At 39.3% G+C, this 19,567-nt stretch overlaps 1 protein-coding gene across 1 annotated transcript; it reads left to right on the top strand.

The window, feature by feature from the left end:
• The first annotated feature begins 4,868 nt into the window (after window positions 1–4,868).
• Window positions 4,869–19,156, top strand: TRAM1 (translocation associated membrane protein 1). The gene is made up of 11 exons (XM_068932535.1): window positions 4,869–5,173; window positions 8,295–8,358; window positions 8,945–9,066; window positions 9,263–9,379; window positions 10,366–10,424; window positions 10,828–10,912; window positions 13,395–13,465; window positions 13,554–13,658; window positions 14,304–14,447; window positions 15,390–15,550; window positions 18,531–19,156. Exons 1-11 carry the CDS (start codon window positions 5,051–5,053, stop codon window positions 18,602–18,604), a joined length of 1,125 nt encoding a protein of 374 aa, XP_068788636.1. The 5' UTR covers window positions 4,869–5,050; the 3' UTR covers window positions 18,605–19,156.
• The last annotated feature ends 411 nt before the right edge of the window (window positions 19,157–19,567 follow it).

Genomic DNA, 19,567 nt, shown 5'->3' on the forward strand with positions numbered 1-19,567 from the left:
CAATTAAGCAATGTTTTTCATGTTCTACTTTATGGGAATTTAAAAAATAACCTGATAGGTACTGAGTTAATAAAATTAAATTAGTGTGAAGGACTGCATGTTACCTCTGTTATAAAATACTCAGCTTTATCATCAGAAGCAGAAGACAGACAGCAAGGCCTGTAAAATTATAAAGTTAGTAAGTCAGTGATGTAAAAAATCTCTAGTAAAAAACAGAAAAGATTTTATTTTAAACCTATTTTCATTTGCTTGTGCATTTCAAAAAGAGAACAAGTTATCATTTGTAAAAACAAAAATTACTTGGTTTTTAGAAAACGGGTGTAAATACTGTTTCTACGTTTCCTTTTTTAATCTAGCTGCCTGTGTACATCTTTGCTGTTTAATCAATGCAAGAACTAAGATATGTTTGAACAAATGTTGGAAATTCCAGATTTCTGTGTTTTCTTAATTTAAATTGCAGTTCCTTTTGCAGTGTTTTTTCTTAATTGAAGAAAACACTAATTAATAAATTTATAAAGTTAATAAACTTAATTTGCATCTTCTGAATTGCAGCTTCTTTCTTCAGGAAAGAAGAAGGATCAGTGAAATAGTACGGTTTTCTGCCATGAGGGGAAGCCTGAGAATCTGAAGTGCTAGGTTAGAGCTGGTATTGGGAGTGTGTTACAAAATCTTGATGTCTTATTACTTTCCTGAGCTATAGACAAGAAAACTACTGGCAGGCAAATTGTCACTGAATGATTTCTTCTGTTTTACTGTACTTACTTTAAATATGACAGACTGGCTTTAGAAGCAAGTTAAGGTAATCCTTTGGAATCCGTAGTCAGTGAAGAAAAAGTTATGATACAATTTAGAGAATTACATGTTCCTTTTTGTGCTTCAGCAAGCACCTAAAATTTTGGGGAGAAATAGCAGTTTAACCAGAGATAAATTGTAGTGCAATCTCTGCTTTTAATATCTCACAGACGTGATATAGAAGCGTAAATGACAACTTATGTACAGTGAAGAATACTTATCTGTTATGACATGTTATAACAGTCCTAGACTCCTTGTTGACTGTTAGATTTTACATCAGAAGGAATGTTTATTTAAAAATGTAATAGTAATGTAAGCTATGTGCCATGCATATATAACAGTGGGGATTAGCCTGTTTACATCCAGTACATGGAATGTATTATCTGTGCCGAATGCGTTAAAGATGATGAGACTTCTCCCGTTTTCCAGGACAGAAGGGTAAATTTGGTTCAATGCATTAACTGTCCAAACAGCTGGGGATGGAAGTTGGAAGGAGCATGGACTAGGTTTCCAGGCACCTTCCTGCTAGCTAATTTTAAGATCCTGTCCCAAGAAATAGCATACAAAAGAGCTAGGAAAGAAGTTAAATATAACCATTTTAGTTTATTGTGTTTCTTTCCAGCTTACTAGTTTCCTGTTTGTTTGTTTGTTTTTGTTTAAACCTCATTCTTGGTTATGTCTTTAGGCATAGTTGGTGATGAGTGAATTCAGAAAAGGTCAGCAAATAGGAGGGGCATTGTTCTGTATGTATCTGTTACTTCTAGTGTAGTGATGTGCTTCCTGACAGTTCTCCAAGGTCTTGCAACCTGAAACATTTCAGGCTATCAGAAACTTCTTTCCTAAGTGACAGGATCATTTTGAAACCTAGTCTTTCTTTCCAGATTTCACTATTTAGAAACTTGGCAAGCACAGTCCAGCATCCCATAAGCAAGAAGCAGACTGGATTGACAGCTGACAGTCTGAGGTGTTTTACATCATTACACTTGGCCTAAAGAGCCTTAAGAAACATCATGTGGCACAAGAGGGAATTCCAGCAAATGGAAGGTGTGGAAACTGTTCAGATGAGGCAACAGGTGGCCCTGTTTTCCTTTTGCAGTACAGCAGTTTATACTGCAGCATCAGGATGAACACAAAAACAAGTTGAAAGCAAGAAGGTGTGTGTGCCTGTGTGAGAGGAATGTAGCCAGCTGCTCAAGGCATTTGGTGATTACAGCTTGAGAAAAGGATGTTATCCCAGTCTGTTAGTTAAATTCTGTGCCTTACATTCTGTGGAGATGACCTGATTTCTTTTTAGGCTGAGGTGGGAAATAGATTCAAGACTACGTTGCAAAAAGGATTTTAATTTTTTTCCCATCCCAACCAAATGTATTTCACTTCTGCAGTATATTACATCCATATCTATATGGTCTGCAGTTAGGGATATACTTCTATAATCATTGTGGAAATAGTGTTCTTTTGACTTTAGAGTTGCAAAATATTGGCATGGCCAATACCAATATTGGAGGGAGGGATTTCTAGGGTGCAAAACATCGTTATTGAAATAGGAATGCTTGTTCAAAGTCAACTTCTCTTTCTATAAATTAAAAAAAAAAATTTTTTTTAAAGCTTTGGTGGAAGAAATTCTTGTCATTTTTAGTACCTTGGATCATTTCCAGAAACCAAGGGTCCCTGTCTCCCTCCCTTAATAAATTTCTATGGTATTTCCTGAGCATCTTCACAGCTAGCTTTATTCATTGCAGTATACCTGTTGTTCCGAAAACTTTTAATTTCAAGCCTGAGCCTGATTATAAGTCTGGCTTTTATTGACAAATCTCGTTCAAACTCCTAACCTGCATGCCAACTCAGAGCCATTATTCCTGTGTATTGCATGTTTAAAAAAAATTTTTTTTTCCTTTTTTATATATGAAAGATACTGCAACTCTGAATTGTCAGTCCGCACAGCTCCCAGATTAAGGAATGCTACAGCTTTAAACCTGAGTTTCAGATTTAACAGCAATTAATCATTGCAAGATGTGTTGCCTTATATGATAGTTCTGTTCTCTGAGAACCATGTCGTTTTGCTCTTTTTAAGCCAGTGAATTCTTTTTCTTCTTCCCGCATGTATCGATCACTATTCCCTCATATCAACTTTATTGTATTTCCCAATTCTTATCTTTGTCAGTTCTTCCTTTCCTGCTTGTTTAATGCGATTCATTCTAAACAGAGAAACTTTGATCGTAACCCATTAATTCTAAAACCCTAGCCTACTTACCACTAAAGTGACACAGACTTTTGAACATTTCTGTATTTTTTTTTATCATCTTACAGTTAATAGGTGTCAAGGAAAGTTACTTTTAGGAGCAAGAGGCTCTGAGGCATTTTTGTCCTACTTCTGTGTCTTCATTCCGACACACAACATTTGGTCTAGTATTCTAATAAAAGAAATACAGCAGAGAGAAATTAGGAAGACAGGTGTTTGATGGCTAGTGTTTTAAAGCAGATGAACTGTTGCCTTCCAGGAAAACAAACTTGTTGGTTTTACGTGTAGGAATATCGAGGAAATAGTCCACACTGAAGGTTAGAGTGACAATTTTGCTGAAATGTTACTGGAAAAATTAAGAACACTTTAAATATTTTTAGGAATTATTTTTTAACATGACAGTAAATCTGGGCATTATGTTTCTTTCCATTACTTTGACTACGGTAACGAACCTGGTGAATTTCTGAATTTCAATCTACAAAAAATGAAATTGTTTATGAGGCAAAACTCAAAATTTGATACCAACAGAGGAGGATGACAAAGCGTGACAACACAGAACACGGGTAACTTGTTGGCATTCTCTTCAGTTCTATTATTACAACTGTGAATAACGTTCAACTGGTTCAAATATTCCAATTACATTATTGAAGTATTGTCTGCCTTAATTTAAGGAAATGATATGTGGCAAGATGCATTTTAAGTTACTCATGACCTGTTACTTTCTCATCAACAGTGGTGGTGATTTTAGATTGTGATTTCATCTCAGATGTTTCTTTTGTACGTTTGTGGTATTCTCTCTTATAACACCTAAGAGCTATGTTAATACTACTTAAAGACTTTCTAAAATACTGCACTTTTACATATATTGTTACTTGTATGCACATCTTTATTAAAGTGAAATAAGAATTAATAATTCTGAAATGCATCTTCTTAAAGTAGATCAAGAACTCCCGTAAAGGAGGAGTTCTCTGCTTTGTATATACAGGTACAGTCAGTTGTTATTCATGAATTGAATTTTTAGGCATGTCAAAAGAGATGAAACACGTATCTGGTCATACAGTAATCGGTCTGCTGGGTAAGTCACTAGTCCTTCAGTTAGAGAGAAACCAGCGCGTCCCTAAGCGTACATGCTGTATGCGGTGCACGCTCTGCTCCGCACCCCGCGTGGCTCCAGCGTAACCCCTCGGCCTCCCTTCCTCGGCTGCTGCTTTAACTGCAGCTCTGAGTTACTTTTTTTTAAGAGCTCGATCTTCTCTATCTATCCAGCGGGAGTATCTGCCTTTAGTAAGTGAAAGTAGCATGAATGTGGGAGATTGGGAGGACAGCTTAATCTGGCCTGCGTGTTTTCTGCCCTTGTGCTGCTTTCTCAGGCCTTTTCCTTCACCTGTTTTAACTTAAGAACAGCCTGCTATTTTACTATCCCTAGCTCGAGTGCCTTTTAATGTCTCTTCTTCCTTCTGGGCTTCCCATTTAGCCTTTCCTCCTTCCTCCTTGGGTAACTTTTTCTTGTTATTTCTACATCCGAATTTAACTGGGCCGGCAGTTCACCTGACGAGCGCAGCTCTGCGGCCGCGTCCCGCTCCCCGGGCTGACCGTTGGGCCGCCGCGGAGACCCGCCGGCAGAGGGGCAGGCGGAAGGAGGCAGCGCGCGCTCGGAGCGGTCAGGCCGGGGGGGGGGGAGGGGGGGCGCGCAGCGAGGCGCGCCACCATTGGTCGGTTTGAACGGCCGGGACCGGTTGGGCCCCGCCCCTCCTGGCGCCGCGGGGGCGGGCGGGCGGGCGGGCGGGCGGCAGGGGGCGCCGCTGGGCGGCGGCGGCCCGCCGAGGGGGCTGCTCTCTGCGGCCGGGCGGGAGAGGAAGCCGGCGCTGGTGCCGCGGGCGGGCGGGCGGAGCGGGGCGGGGCGGCGGCGGCCATTCCTGTGCTCGGCGGCCGTCTCCTCCCCCTCCGCCTCTTCCTGGCCGCGGCGAGAGGAGCTGTGCTGGCAGCGGGGGAGCGGCGGCGCCCAGCTCGCTGCCCGCCATGGCGATCCGCAAGAAGAGCAACAAGAACCCGCCCGTGCTGAGCCACGAGTTCATCGTGCAGAACCACGCGGACATCGTGTCCTGCGTGGCCATGATCTTCCTGCTGGGGCTCATGTTCGAGGTGAGGCGCCTGGGGGGGGGGAACCGCGTGCCGGCCGCGGGGGGCCGCCTTCCCCCCCTACCCCCTCCGCGGCACCGCCCGGGCTGCGGCTGTGCCTGGGGCGGGCGGGCAGGGGAGTGCTCCGGCCCCTCCTCTGCGCCCGGGTGGGTGTGCGCGGGTGTGGCCCTGCGGGCGCACCTGCCCGCTGGCCCACGCCCTCCGCGGGCTGTGAGGCCGCCGAGCCTCTCGCCCCGGTGGGGAGGAGGGAACCGCCTGCTTGTATGCCCCCTTCAGCCAGGCGTGCGGGGCGCCGGGCCTGGCCCCGCGCGGACGTGGGGCCGCTTCCCCGTGGTTTCTCCGCCGTGCCCCCGGCCCGGCCCCTCCGGGAACGCCCTCTTTGCCCCGCTCTGCCCGGCGGCAGCTCGGCCGCGGCGGTCAACGGGCGTCCGGCCCTCCCGCCCCGCCGCAGCGCGCCAGGCGAGGCCGCGGCCGAGCTCGCCGCCTGCCCGCAGCGTGGGGCCGGCGCTGGGGGGGGAACGGAGGAGCGCTTCCTGCCCCGGCAAGCGGCGGGCAGTTCCTGCCGGCGGCGGGGTTACGTGGCAGTCGGAGCGCGGCGGCGGCGGCCGGCGAGGAGGGGGAGGAGTGCGCGGCCGCGCTCGGACCTGGGCGAGCGCCGCGGGGAAGGGGGGAGGCGAGGCCCTGCCGCGAAAGACGATCCCTGCTCTTTGTGTGCGCTGCCCAGCTGGGCGCCCCCCCCCCGCGGCACTACAAGTCCCGTGAGGCCTTGCGGCGGCACGCCGCGCCGCCCTCCTCGCGGGGAAGGGAAACAAACGGTGACGTGTACACAAAGCCCCCCCCCGACCCCTTCCCGCGAGCGCGCGCGCGCACCTAGGAGCGAAGGCGGCGGCGGCGGCGGCGGGGAGGGGGGGCGAGGCGCGGCGCAGCGCGTGCGCGCGGCGGCCCCTCTACCCCGCCCCGCCACCGCCGCCGCCGAGCCGGCGCCTCAGGGAGGCGGCGCGGCGCCTCACGGCGCTCGCCGGTGGTGAAAGTCGCTTTTGGCGTTGCGACTCGCCTCCCTCACGCGTTTCTCACCCACCTCTGAAGGAGGCGTCGGCGCTGGACCCGCCGGGGTGGGGGGGATGTGGTAAACTGGAAGGGAAAATAAATAAATAAATAAAAAGCTGAACTTGGCTGCTGAAGTATTCAGGCGTCCCTTTTTGACTCTTCTCCGTTACTTATTGAGGGAACTTGAAAGGTAGTTACATGTGTGTTGTCCCAAACGCTCTTAGTGGTGTCCTGTCAAGGTAAGACGCTCCCGTTTTTGCTGCCCGAGTGTTTCTGGCAGGCTGTCATTACCTGTAGGCTTGTCAGTATTCTAGCTGTTTGATAAAACAGTTATGGATGTTTTTCAGAGCAATTTTATTCCGGTTTTGATACTGCTCAGTAGTAGAGGCCAGTGGAGGCTTTTTGCCTTGTTTTAACAATAGTTGAAATATACACACAGAAAATAAAAAGCAGGACAGACTTAAGAAAATTATTGTATTTCTTTTTATTATCAGAAATCACTAAGACAGCCTTTTGGTGGTTTTCTGGAGTATGAGGCCTCATGAACTTAAGGCTTTGTATTTTATTTACTTATGTCTTACTGTACTTACTAAATCTGGTAATACTGAAGTTTTGGGAGGGGTTTTACCCATACATAAAATCTGTTGCGGTAGAAGTGGCCTATGTCTTTGGTGGTACAAATATGCTCTGGCTTTACAGATTGTTTTGATTTTTGAAATGCTTTGATATAGGACTGAGAAATTATCCGCTGCACTTAATGTTGACAAGGTATTTATACTGCCTGAAGTATGGACCGAGTTAGGACTTTGTGCATGGTTTACAGAGCCTTCAGAGGGCAACTTAGAATCAACTAAGTGCTTTGGTTTGTTTTCCGAAGGCTCCCTTGACTGTATAGGATGCCCCAGGCAGCCTAAGTAATTCAGGCAAACTAGCTGGATTCCCTGAAGTTACATGGAGTGAACACTGTGTGTTCAGGGAAATCAGAGATGGAGAAATCTGGGGCTTGTTTACAAAGCACTGGCCGGGGGGAAAGTAGAACCTAATTTCTAGGTTACTGCCTGCATTTGTTATTATCTACAAGAAATGATCTTCAGATATCCAAATTATCCTTTCAAGATTCCAGAGTATATTTCTTGTCAATTCTATGAATGCAGCAAGGATGCTATATTTATATAGCAATGAGAAACAGATCAGATCATAAATGTCAGAAATCTTGGGGTTTTTATTCTCTCTGACAAGACATGTTGATTTGTGATAGTCACTGGGATTCACCAACGCTGTCTTAAACTTGAAAATTAATTGATACTTAGCGAGAGATAGAAACTTGTGCTGCTGCTTATTTATTGGGTTTTTATAGTTTCATGCCCCTCTCCCAAAAAAGCCTTGAGAAAAACCTTTTTTCCTCCCCTTTCTTTTATTCATTCTGCTTTTTCTTACTATCCATCATAAAGGAGTAACACTGCTACTGCTAAATTTCATTTCCTTTGTTTTACACTTTTTGCCAAGGGGTGTGCAGGGTCAAAATGTTGCTAAGTTGTTCGAGTTGGTATGCAGCTAGGCCAAAAAGGTTCTCTGTTCTTTCGTTTTTTTTTCTTCTTACCTATTGACGTTTCCCACATCGCCCGTAGGTTTGCGTATCATGTTGACCTTCAGAATTTGTCAAATTAAAACATAATTTTCGATGAAGTTTACTCTGAGCCACAACTGTGTACATCATGGTCTAAGTATTACAGGCTATTGTACCTTCTGTTTAATATATTAATACAGTGTGCATTGAAGAAAGAATTTCAAAGTATGCTATCATTTTAATGTTGTGGTAAAGACTATCTGTAAACAGAATTTTGGGGGGTATTTCATGCAGGAGAATGGATATTCTCTAAACAAACCTATAGAGATTATGCAGTCTGTTCTACCTTTAGAAGGTCAGATGAGTGACATGATAATGGAAGGTTTTTTTGGGGGGGGGGAGGAGGGAAAAACAGGCTGGGGAAGGGTACTAAGAAAAAGGGCAAATATTTTCGGTCTAATATAGTTTATTTCAGTGAAATTTTACAACATTATTGTTTTTCTCTTTCAGATTACAGCAAAAGCAGCTGTCATTTTTGTTACACTTCAGTATAATGTTACCATTCCTGCCACAGGTATGTGTCTTGCAGGAGTTTAGTCATGCAGTTTAGCTGTATTTTCTGAATTGGGGGTCAGATGAATTACTTTGTTTGAATAGATTTTAAGTAGTTTTCAAGGATCTCACTTTAAACTATTTCTAGTAAAACTCTGTTTTAACAAAATCAGTTTAATGAAAATGTTTCTGTTCTGCTAGATTCATCATTAGAACTAAAACGCTGTCTGACTGCTATATAAGTTCACCTTAATTCTTGTTTTGTTTTTGCAAGTGACCATCTTTACTAGTCAAAGGGGGGAGAGGGGTTACATTAGTAACATCATTTTATATTCTCATTTCAATGCACTTGGACAAGCTGCCAAAGTGCAGTTAAGTTTTTGTTTTTGTAAAACATCTTCCCAGAAACTAGCTGAGTTTGTGATGTGATGAAGGAGATTACAGTAAGCTTTGTCCAGTGACGTAGCTCGTGGTGCTAGTTTAATTTGACTTCAGTTTGTTGTCAGCAGAACAGGTAACTTCTGTCTGAAAGATTTCACTTTGAGAAATAAACTTGTTAGTGGTTAAACTGTATCAGCACCCAACAGTTAGATCTGTTTTTCTTTTAGAAGAACAATCTGCAGAAACAATCTCTCTCTATCATTATGGCATCAAGGATTTGGCTACAATTTTCTTTTACATGCTTGTAGCAATAATCATACATGCTATTATTCAGGAGTATGTACTGGATGTAAGTATGAAATATTAATTTCTTTCATTAAGATGATTGTCGGGTTTTAATTAGATTTTATGATTGCTAGAAGTAAACTTTTGCATTTAAACTTAGCAGTTAAAACAATTGCATTGACACTTTAATTTTTAACTGCATTAGAACTTTTAACTGTTAAATGCTAAAGCATATAAATAACACTGGACTTTCATTTTAGAAAATTAACAGGAAAATGCACTTTTCAAAAACAAAGCATAGCAAGTTCAATGAATCTGGGCAACTTAGCGCGTTCTACCTTTTCTCCTGTGTTTGGGGCACAAGTATTCTTGTCTCTGTAAGTATACTCTTTCTTATGTTTACAGCATAATGTTTTAACAAGTTGCACTTTATGATGATGGCTTACTCGTTTTTTCAGCTATTTTTTAGTATTAAATTAGAGACAAGTTGCAAAATTCTGTTTAATTCATCATAGCTGAGTGAAAATCTGGTGATATTACTGTTGTTTAGCTTGATCTAATTGGGTTTCCCATTCAAACAAATTATTAATAAAGTAAAACATGACTTTCAAACTTTTTTTCTGTTATGGTACTTCATTCTCTGTAGTCGTTCTGTGTTGGTTCAGTATCATAAAAAAAAAAAGTTTAAAAAAAAAACATCATGCGCAGAGTTTTGTTAGCCTAGGGACTGAATGCATGGGCAGGTTGCTATAGGCTGAGGTGACTGAACTTTCAAATTACGCACCCTTCTCTAGTGGCTGTATGTGTGTGAGGTTACCCCATGGTGTAACTTACCCCCAGACTTCCTGCTCTCAGTGAGAAAGGGGTAAGCCATCTCATGTCCCCACATGCATAGGTACGTGTTGAGGAGTACCTAATTCACTGTAAGCTGATAACTTTTTTTTTTACCCTTGTAGTATCTTATTTTTTAACTCAGACTTCATTTTCCACTGTTGATGGAAGTTTGAATTTCAAAAAAGGGAAGAATGTGGTTTTTTATTTATCATAATGACTTTTTTTCTGAAAAACTTTCCTCCTCTTAGCTATACTCTAAGCTCGTTGACAGTTTACAAGGGAGAACTTACATCTGTACTGATGCTGAAATAACCTCCGTCTCATAAGGACACTCCTTTCTTGAATGAGCATGTGTTTTGTTTGGGTCTTTTTTAAGCCAACTCATCTGTTCCTTTGTAAATAGAATAAAGCTTGGTCTGCAGCTTTTACTTCTGTGTGTGTGTGTGTTGTATACGTTCATTATTTATGACTAGGAAGTAAAAACATTGTGTGTTTTTTTTTTTTTAACTTTTTTATTTTTCTTTTTCAGGAGAACTATATATCAGATCCTACCTCTTTGTGGAGGGACTACCCGCACACTCTGATTCCGTAAGGCTGCTTCTTTAAAGGATTGCTGGCAGGGGAGGGTACGACATTTTAAACCTAGGGTATATCATGTGCAATCTGCATAGACTAAGTAGTCTGTGAAACTAGTCACTGATATGTTTTTGTTTATATTAATGGAGATTGGTTCTCCATCAATTTTTATCTTTAAAAGTCTGCTTTCTGTAGGCCATTGTTTAAAGATGAAAAATTTTACAAGTTATATTTATTTCTCTTGAATACTTTATTTTTTAGAAATCTTACTTTTGAGAACAGTGTTGGCTGGCAGTGAAGATCTGTATTATTCCTTCTTTAGAGATAGTAATAAAATGTTTACTAGAAAGTTTCTGAAGAATTTTGAATTCATTTATAAAAGGTAATATTTTTCAATTCTCGCTTTACTGTACAGGTTTCAAATGAAGTTTTTCTACATCTCACAGTTGGCATACTGGTTTCACGCTTTTCCGGAACTGTACTTCCAGAAAACCAAAAAAGTAAGTTCAAAATGTAAACTGAAAAAACTGCAAACAATTCAACTCCAGCAGCCAAAACGGTTTATTTCTCTTGGACCTTCAGAGCAATACGTGACCTGAGATTTCCTAGCTTGCTCTTAAATTATGTACTTACGTTGTTCTTGAAGGATTTTTGGGTGCTCAGATATCTATGCAGAAGAAAGGCTTTTTGTTTTCAGTTAAATCATTATTCCTAATTGCAGTAAAATGCCTACATATCTGTTGTGTAAATAAAACTTACTAGTATTTCTGATTTACTGTAAGAGCGTTTGGATTTTCCCTTGGACAACTGAATATGAGATTTATTTCAAACTTTTTTTTTCTTGTAATTAAGAGTCGGAATAATCTCGTTGAAGTACAGTACTGTTTCATGGATGATGCATGGGTGATACAGCATATAGACAGTGAATAATTGCCTAACTCCAAGGCATATTAAACTCTTCAGAATTTGTTGTAAAAACCCTTATCCTCAGCAGAAGTTCTGATTGGTTGTGTATTGAGGGGGGGGGGTTAATACACTGATTTTTTTCAACAGCACGTTCATTCCAGAGAGATTTTCCTGTTGGGGTTCTCAATGTTTTGTTACTGTTGAGTTTGCTGTAGACTTTTCTAGCAAGTCTTTAGCCTTCCTTGACTGACCTAACTGTATCTTTGCATGTTCTTTTCTGAGGTTCATTTTGCATGTGAAATTTCCTTCTTAAACTCTTCTCTTGTTGCTCTGTGACGAGACTCGGTCTCTGCTGTCAGAGTTCTGCTTTATTCAAGAAAGTATAAGTGTTAAGTAGTCATGGATCCTTGTTGTTCAAGAGCCTATAGCAGACTTGAGATAATAATACTGAGATGTTTTGTTTATGTGCTGATCAGAATCAGCTCAAACACTGTTGTTTTGCAGACATGCTGAATCTAAAAATACAGACAGCTCTGATGCTCCCAGATTCTGCTAGTGACGTCTCTGGAATTTGACTTGATACACAAGTGCTTTTTCTTCAGCATAACTTTCAGATGTCACAAATGGTAGAAGTGCTCTGTACTGAATGGTAGTGTTTTACTGGGCTGCTACTTGGAATTTTTGCCTATATCTTATGGAAAACATTTTGGGAGTAATAATAGCTCACTTATTTTTGTAAGTTCATAGTTAATATTTCTTTGATCAAAATTTAATCTCTCCCATCTTGGCTCTTCTACCTTATTTCTTATTTTCAAGAAGCTGCCTTGTTTCGCTCAGGTCTGTTTGTCTGCATTGCCGGCATAAACAAGTAAAAAGCGTTCTTATCTCGGCTTTATGTATGGTAGTGTGCACCTCCACCTGTGTTACCTCAATAGGTCTTTAATAGTTTCTCTGAGCAGAGCAGCAAGGGCTATTTAAGTGTAACCTCAGTTCTGAAGATAAAATGCAAAAAGGTTATCCTAATAGTAGTTAGACAAATTGAGGCTCTGAACAGACAGACTCTGTAATTTGTGTGATAGGGCTTGTTTCTTACTTTCTTTCAGATCGTTTAGAGTAGGTCATTCTCCATCTGTTTTCTGTGCGTGTCTGTTGCTAGGTGTTTTGTCGAGTGTGTGATTCTGTGCTTTTATTGACTTTGAGATGGTATTTTTTAGCTTAGTATATATCCTACAAGGTGAACTTCTTAAACTTTATTACTATTCTTATTGTTTTTAATACATATAGCCAAGACAAATCTGAAGCCCCATATCTGAAGTTTAGGGAATCTTTCCAGAAAGTAGGAGTCTCTTGAGCACTTTTGAATATGCTCTATATACCATTTCAAGGCCACAGTTATTATAGTGGCCAAGTGTACTCTGAGTATTATTCTGTTCACAAGTGGAACCTTCTGCTTTTGGAGTGCTGTATATCCATATTTAATTCATGTCTCTTCCCTATTTAGTTTTTTATGAAGTGCAATCAAATGCAGCTGACTAAAACCTACCTTGAAGTGCAACCACGTAGTCTGGCATCTGTGCTTAATAACATTGTTCTTTATATTTGCCAGCAGGAGTATGCCAGCATCTTGGATGACTCTGTATTTTTAAAATAGATGTCAGCACTTGCAAGTCTTTTCATTTTGATTCATAGATTCTGTTATTTTATTTCTCTAGCAATTTGACGGAATCTGATGTGCAGCAAACTTGTAGAACTGTAGAAAATTAACTGAGGATACAGTAATACATACATACTAGTCGAGTATTGTAAAAGCTTGTACAAATTCCCAGAGGTCGTATCTGAGAAAGAATTATGCCCTTTTAAAAAGTATCATTTTGATGTCTGTATTTCCTCAGAATAGTGTACGTCTAAGATAAAAAGTGTTATTGGTAAATAAGCAATAAGCCTGGTGTGGAATTAGAAGATTTGGGCTGAGTAATTAGCTACGTTATGGTAGCTGAGTAGGCAAAAAGAATTTCCAAGTCTAGGAAATAGGAAACATTGTGTATCATGTGTAATTAATTTTTTCCTCTTTAATAGGAGGATATATTTCGCCAAATTATCTACATTGGACTTTATCTCTTCCATATTGCTGGAGCCTATCTTCTAAAGTAAGTCAACTCTAAACTTTTTTTTTTTTAGCTTTACTCTTAACCATCTAACAAAATGTTTGACTGTTTGTTTTACCTGTTTTGATAGTCTGACCCATCTTGGACTGGTTCTTCTGGTATTACATTACTTTGTTGAATTTCTGTTCCACATATCCCGACTTTTCTACTTCAGTGATGAAAGATATCAGAAAGGGTAAGTAGTTATTATCTTTTAATTCTTGTAATTTCTGTCTCACAAGGCTTGTGTATTTAATTAACTAGAAGCCAAAATTAAAAGCAAGTTCACGTAGTGTTTGCTTAGAAGCCAGAGCTCTCCAAATTAATCTTGTATTTATATCTATAAAACATCTGCACTTTTTAAACCTTATTCAGCTATTCAAGTAAATATATGTAGTTTACAAAACTGAAATAAAATTTTGCACTTCTTATGGTAAAAAAAAAAAAAACAAAACACTTTGAGGTGTAGTTCTCAGTGTAGAAGAAGCAACAACATAGATTGCAGTCAGTTCTGTAGAAACTAAAAACACGTTTGTATTCCAACAGTAACGGAAGGCACATTCATCTGAGTTCAGCTGAAATTCATTTTTAGAACATACTTCTGGCTCGTAGAGAAAGATTGTGAGGCAAGGGCTTTCCTGGTCTTTGCCTTCTACGAATGTTAGAAATACAAGATTACTGTAGGATGGGTGCCAAATAATGAATTTGGTTTAGTTCTTAAAACTTTCTTGAATTCACACAGTAAAAAAGAGTAAAAATTAAATGTTTGTATTGTGAGTTTATATTTGTGTTGTGAGCTAATCCAGATAATTGATTTAGTTGATGGTGTTTTTCTTTGTAGGTTTTCACTGTGGGCAGTTCTTTTTGTTTTGGGAAGACTTCTCACCTTGATTCTTTCTGTCCTCACTTTTGGTTTTGGATTGGCGAGAGCAGAAGATCAGCAGCTGAATTTCAGTACTGGAAACTTTAATATCCTGGCTGTTAGGTACACTAAACTTGGAATGTGTTTTTAAGCACAAGCTGTAAACCTGTATTAAATAGGCATTAGGAACTGTGCACTATTAATGCTGGTAGTACTGAATTGTTAGGAGTTCTCATACAACTCATTAGATCAATAGTGTGTAGAATTCACAGTCTGCAGTTTAGGTATTTATAACTGGTTACTCGTTTTTGCTGGAAGAACCGGAACTAAGAGGATTATCCAATTATAGAAATTCCTTTCAACTGTTTAAGAATTAAGTCAATTGAATTCTAGCTGTAACTGCAACTTTGCAAAGAAACCTTAAAAATGTCAGTGTATCTGTATAGGTCAGGGTGTTATGCCCAGAGCGTCATTGATTCTGGCTGACAGTTCTCACCTTTTTCCCTGCTTTTATTACAGCTCCTATTGCTGTCATATGATGCAGACTGCTCAGTCTTTTTAATGAATTAAATCCAGAGAATGAAGTTGTAGAAACATTCCCAGTGTCAGCATTATTCTGTAGAATTAATACTTGGAACTGCAAGACTTTATTTTACCCTATCTCAAGCTGTAACCACCTGCTACCTTGAGCTCTGAGAAGGAGGAAGCAAGAAATAAATCTAGTGCTTCTCAGTTTTAATGGAAGTGTAAAGTCTTTATTGTCACTGCATCTCCAGTTTTATTCTGGTGTGCTAAGACCAATTGTTATATGTGCGCTAACTGTTGCATCTCTGAATCAAAAATGAGAAAATGGATGTCAGTAGTGGGAGGAAAAAAAATTAGTTTTTCTGAACTTCATGGATTCATGTCCTCTCAGAGGAATCATTTTCACGTGTTTGAGGAACCTGAGTTAAAAAGCAGTTTCTGGTATATGAAAAGCTGTGTGAGGCAAGATGGTTCTTTTCTATCCTGTTTGGGTAACTAGATAAACTTACTGATAAATCTTTAACTGTGTTTTGTTTCTAGAATCAGTGTGCTGGCCTCCATCTGTATGGCTCAAGCATTCATGATGTGGAAGTTTATTAATTTCCAGCTTCGGAGGTGGAGAGAACACTCTTCTTCTCAGCCTCAGTCAGTGAAAAAGAAGTTTGTAACAGCTAAAGGAAAGACCTCCAGAAAAGAGAGAGGTTTGTATTTCCACATTTACAGGTTTTCTGTTGCCTTGACTTCTCAAAAATAGCTTAAGGTAAAGAAAAGCCTATTTTTATGTAATTGTTTAAAAAAATATATGTATGTTTCAATCTCAAGAGAGCTGGCTCAATTACGGAAGCAGTACTGATTTTTTTTAACAAAAAGGATTAACAAAAAATTAATTTGCGTATAAATTAATTGTTTGACTTTCTCTTCTCATTGACTGAAGGAAGTAATTACTTTTTCTAAGGTTAACATGAGACTTATTATGTCTAATTTTATTTTATTGCTACAGTAAAATATAACTGCACAAATCATGATCGTGATGTAAAAAGGGAACAGGCATTTTTTTTGTTCGAATTTCATAATCAGTCATCTCAAATTTTTCTTACGATGAATTTCAAGTATGTTTTTTCAGTGCTACTAGCTAGGCTCTGGGGTCTTTAGAGTGAGGAAGGTTTGATGATCCAGCAAATAAGCAAGTTTACTTTTATTGGACTGTCTTTACTTAAAATAGAGTTGTGATGCTTCTTTTAAGGGGTATTAATAACTGCTCACTACTGTCAACCTGCACGCAAATTTTTGGAAAGGAATTAACGGCTCCAGCTTTGGTCTTTTGATAATGTTACGCCTTTTTTTATGGAAGGCACATAAAAGATGAGCAAAATACTTTTTCCTCTAAGGAAAAAGATGTGCTCTGTGCTCTATTGTATCAACAGTTAAACGTCCATGTAGTTGTTGCTAGCTTGAGTAATTTCCATGTTTTTTTGAAACTGAGTGATTCCTGCTTGAGTCATTTCAGAGCTTATTACAACACGATCCTGTGCTACTAATCGCTTATTGCCAACATGTTCCAGTTTCTGATACACTGAACTTGAGTGTGTAAAGAAAGCAAAGATAGGGTTTGCACTGAGAACTGAGATTTATAATCACAGATCATTAAGTGATTTGTTTTCAAGCTTTTCTCATTCTTAAAATCATGTACTTTAGAGCTATCTCTAGATTCCCTTTTGATTGTTTTTAGCTAACCAAAACTTTTTTTTTCCCTTCCCCTGAAGCTAACGTGTAAGGCAGAAGGTGGCAGTCTGATTTTTAGAAGTTAAGAACACTAAAAATTTCAGTTGGACTTCTGTTTTTAATTGAGTGAGGTTATTTTCCTATGTAAGTGTTTTACTGAGTCAGAGCTTCATATTCATTATATCTAGCTACATTTTTGTGGGATTAGATCTTCAGTTATTCTTAAAACAGAAACTTAAATTGCATTTAAATCAGAGTCAAAAGTATAGTAGCTTTTAAATCTCTTAAACTATTTATTCATGTCTTTTGGTGAATTTGCTGTTATTTGCCTAACTTAAATGGAGTGATAAGGCACTTAATTTGAATTGTGGATTAATTCACAAAGTAATTGAAATATGTCTGTCTTAAAGACTCTCTGGGGAGTTTTACGCTTAATACTTTAAATGCAAGGGAAAACACTTTTAAAATCGCAAAGATAAATGCCATCTTAGATTTTTCTACTGTACAGATTGTCTGGCACTGTTTGGAACACTTGCACAGAAGGCAGAGAGCCAGAGTTTCTGCAAGAGTAATACATGCAATGAAACTGTTAAAATAGCCTTTATCTTTTGTGACTGACTGGATTTGGGATACCAGAGGCCAATAAAGTGTGTTGTTTATCTTGCGTTCAGCACAGTGGATGACATGTTAGGAAAAATCCACATGGTGCGGTGGCTTTGGTACCTGGACACGTGCTGGTTCTTGTTTGTTATTTTCTTTGTTTCACTTGTTTTGACCTAACTGTTTAAGGCGGTAAGATTTCAGTTAGCTGGCTTGGGTCTTGCTTATCGATGGTAAGCCAATAAAGTTGGATAGTTTCTGAACGTTCTTGTGGGAGTAATTGGGCTTTTGACTGGTCTCTTTGTCATATGTGTATCTGCTACTTTCATTACTTATTTTGTTGCTTGTTGGCGTAAATGGTAGCATTTGTGTGTAGTGGTAGAGAGAGGTTGATAAGCAGTTGTATTTTAAGTCTTTTGAGCAAAGACTTAAGCAGCAAGCGTTAGAGCTGCCTGTGGATGTCTGGTCTTCAGATCTGGGATACCTTAGTTCATAGTGGTATTGTGTTGCTCCCTTTTACTATAAGTTGTGTGCATTATGAACCCACAGATTGTGGGTCATTGTTTTAGGGCAGACTTTTGCTGTCAAAGAGTCTCTATGGTATTTGTGCTGATTAAAGCTCTTGAGACCTTTAAGGTGCCCTAAACGTGAATATAGAAATGGCGACATGCAGCTGGTAAAAGGATCTTGCTTTGTGTTCTTAGATGGGTGCCCAGTTTTGTGCTTGACCTCTTTCCCATGTTTGGGATTTGGAGTGCTCCTCCCAAATCTAAGTGCTATTTTACTTCTGTCCATCTTATCTACATAAATACTTTTCCCAGAATATAAAGTGAAATACTTACCTATGTGGAAGTGTGTATGTGTGTAAAAAGAATCTGTCATAAATATATGAAAAGTTAGTAAAGGTAAGTGAAGGAGTGCAATTTTAGCAAGAACTGAAGTGAGAAACATGTGAGCAAAACAAAGAACTATACTTGGGAGTTAAAAGTATACTATGTAGCTCCAAAATTTCAAATGACTGTCTTATCTATAGGTTGAATATGTTACTTTTTAAGAGAATGTCTGTCTAAAAGATTATAGTTGATCTTGTTTTTCAGTGTAGGTCTGGCCCTGTCAGGAAACTGAACAGTTTCCTGAAATGGAAAGTGTCCCATCATGTCGTTTGCGTTTTCTTAGTAAACTTTAAACCTTGCACTCTTTAAAAACTTCTTCGTTATACTATCGCATTATAAAGATAATGATAGGATTTGACGAAGAATACATATCCTATTTGCTTAGGACCTACTTAAAAGTAAAAAAATATAAAGCATCTCATTCTATTTGAAAAATGCATTTTCTTTTTTTTTTTTTTTTCCCTAGAAAATGGAATAAATGGAACAGTGACCTCAAATGGAGCAGACTCGCCTCGTAGCAGGAAGGAAAAATCTTCGTAAAACTGGGTTTTATTAAGTTAATTGACTAATGTCCCCAAAGAATCTGCTTTTTACATGGAAAGCCCTTCAGCACTAGAGATGTTACAGATTAAAGAAAATACAATTCATGTTTTTTGATTATTGCTATTGTTTTGTGAAACTTTTTTTAAAAGTCATTTTGACTGAGAAGGGTTTATCTGTCTTCAAATACTTGGGGTGGGGGGTGCAACACTTTTTAAATAACATTGACACTTTTTTAAGCATTTATTGTGATGAAATAACTTCACTTAATGAGGATCACTGTTGCAATGTATTATTTCCTTGCAGTTTTTGTAAACTTGGTGATATATACTGTTCTACCAACATCACTTTTTCCAAGAAGTATTGCAAAATTGAAGTAAAAACTTAGTATAGATATCGTAGCTTCTCACTATGTTACCTTGATTCAAATTTACAGTTCAAATTGGATTTCTAAAACCACACCAAAAAAAAAAACCCTTTATTTTTTGTAGTTATTAGCCACAACATTTGTTCTAAGAATTGCCCCATATCATTAAAACAAAACTGAACTGACTGGAAATGTTGCAGAGTCTTATTGTCTATGTTGGTTAGAAATCTCTTATAAGGAATAAAAACCTTTCTGAGACATAGCTTTAGCACTTGAAAATTAGAAGGGAGAGTGTATGTCATAGAGTTGATTTTCTGTAGCACTATTAACTCCTGTCTGTGCTTTTACAGTGTACATATCTGAGATTTAGTGTGCATTGAACCTTCTTTGAAAACTTGTTTGTCTGATTTTAGAGGGTGGAGGTTCTTGCTGTGTGGTGTTGTGTTTGTTTTAGGAGGCATTTAATGCTTCCATGAAGAGAGAGTTTGTTAGATAAATGGATCAAGTTATGACGAACATTCCTTTATTCTAACTACTTTGCTTTGTTTCACCTCTGTTAGGAAATAGTTTGATTCCTTCTATATATATTTTTATGA

The sequence above is a fragment of the Struthio camelus genome, chromosome 2, assembly GCF_040807025.1.
Source record: "Struthio camelus isolate bStrCam1 chromosome 2, bStrCam1.hap1, whole genome shotgun sequence".
NCBI classification, from domain to species: domain Eukaryota; kingdom Metazoa; phylum Chordata; class Aves; order Struthioniformes; family Struthionidae; genus Struthio; species Struthio camelus.

Bases quoted from the DNA above. Each gene is read 5' to 3' on its own strand.
- TRAM1 (XM_068932535.1), top strand. From the start codon at position 5,051: ATGGCGATCCGCAAGAAGAGCAACAAGAACCCGCCCGTGCTGAGCCAC. The intron at 5,174-8,294 runs GTGAGGCGCCTG...TTTCTCTTTCAG, and splicing joins TGCTGGGGCTCATGTTCGAG to ATTACAGCAAAAGCAGCTGT. The intron at 10,913-13,394 runs GTAAGTTCAAAA...CCTCTTTAATAG, and splicing joins ACTTCCAGAAAACCAAAAAA to GAGGATATATTTCGCCAAAT.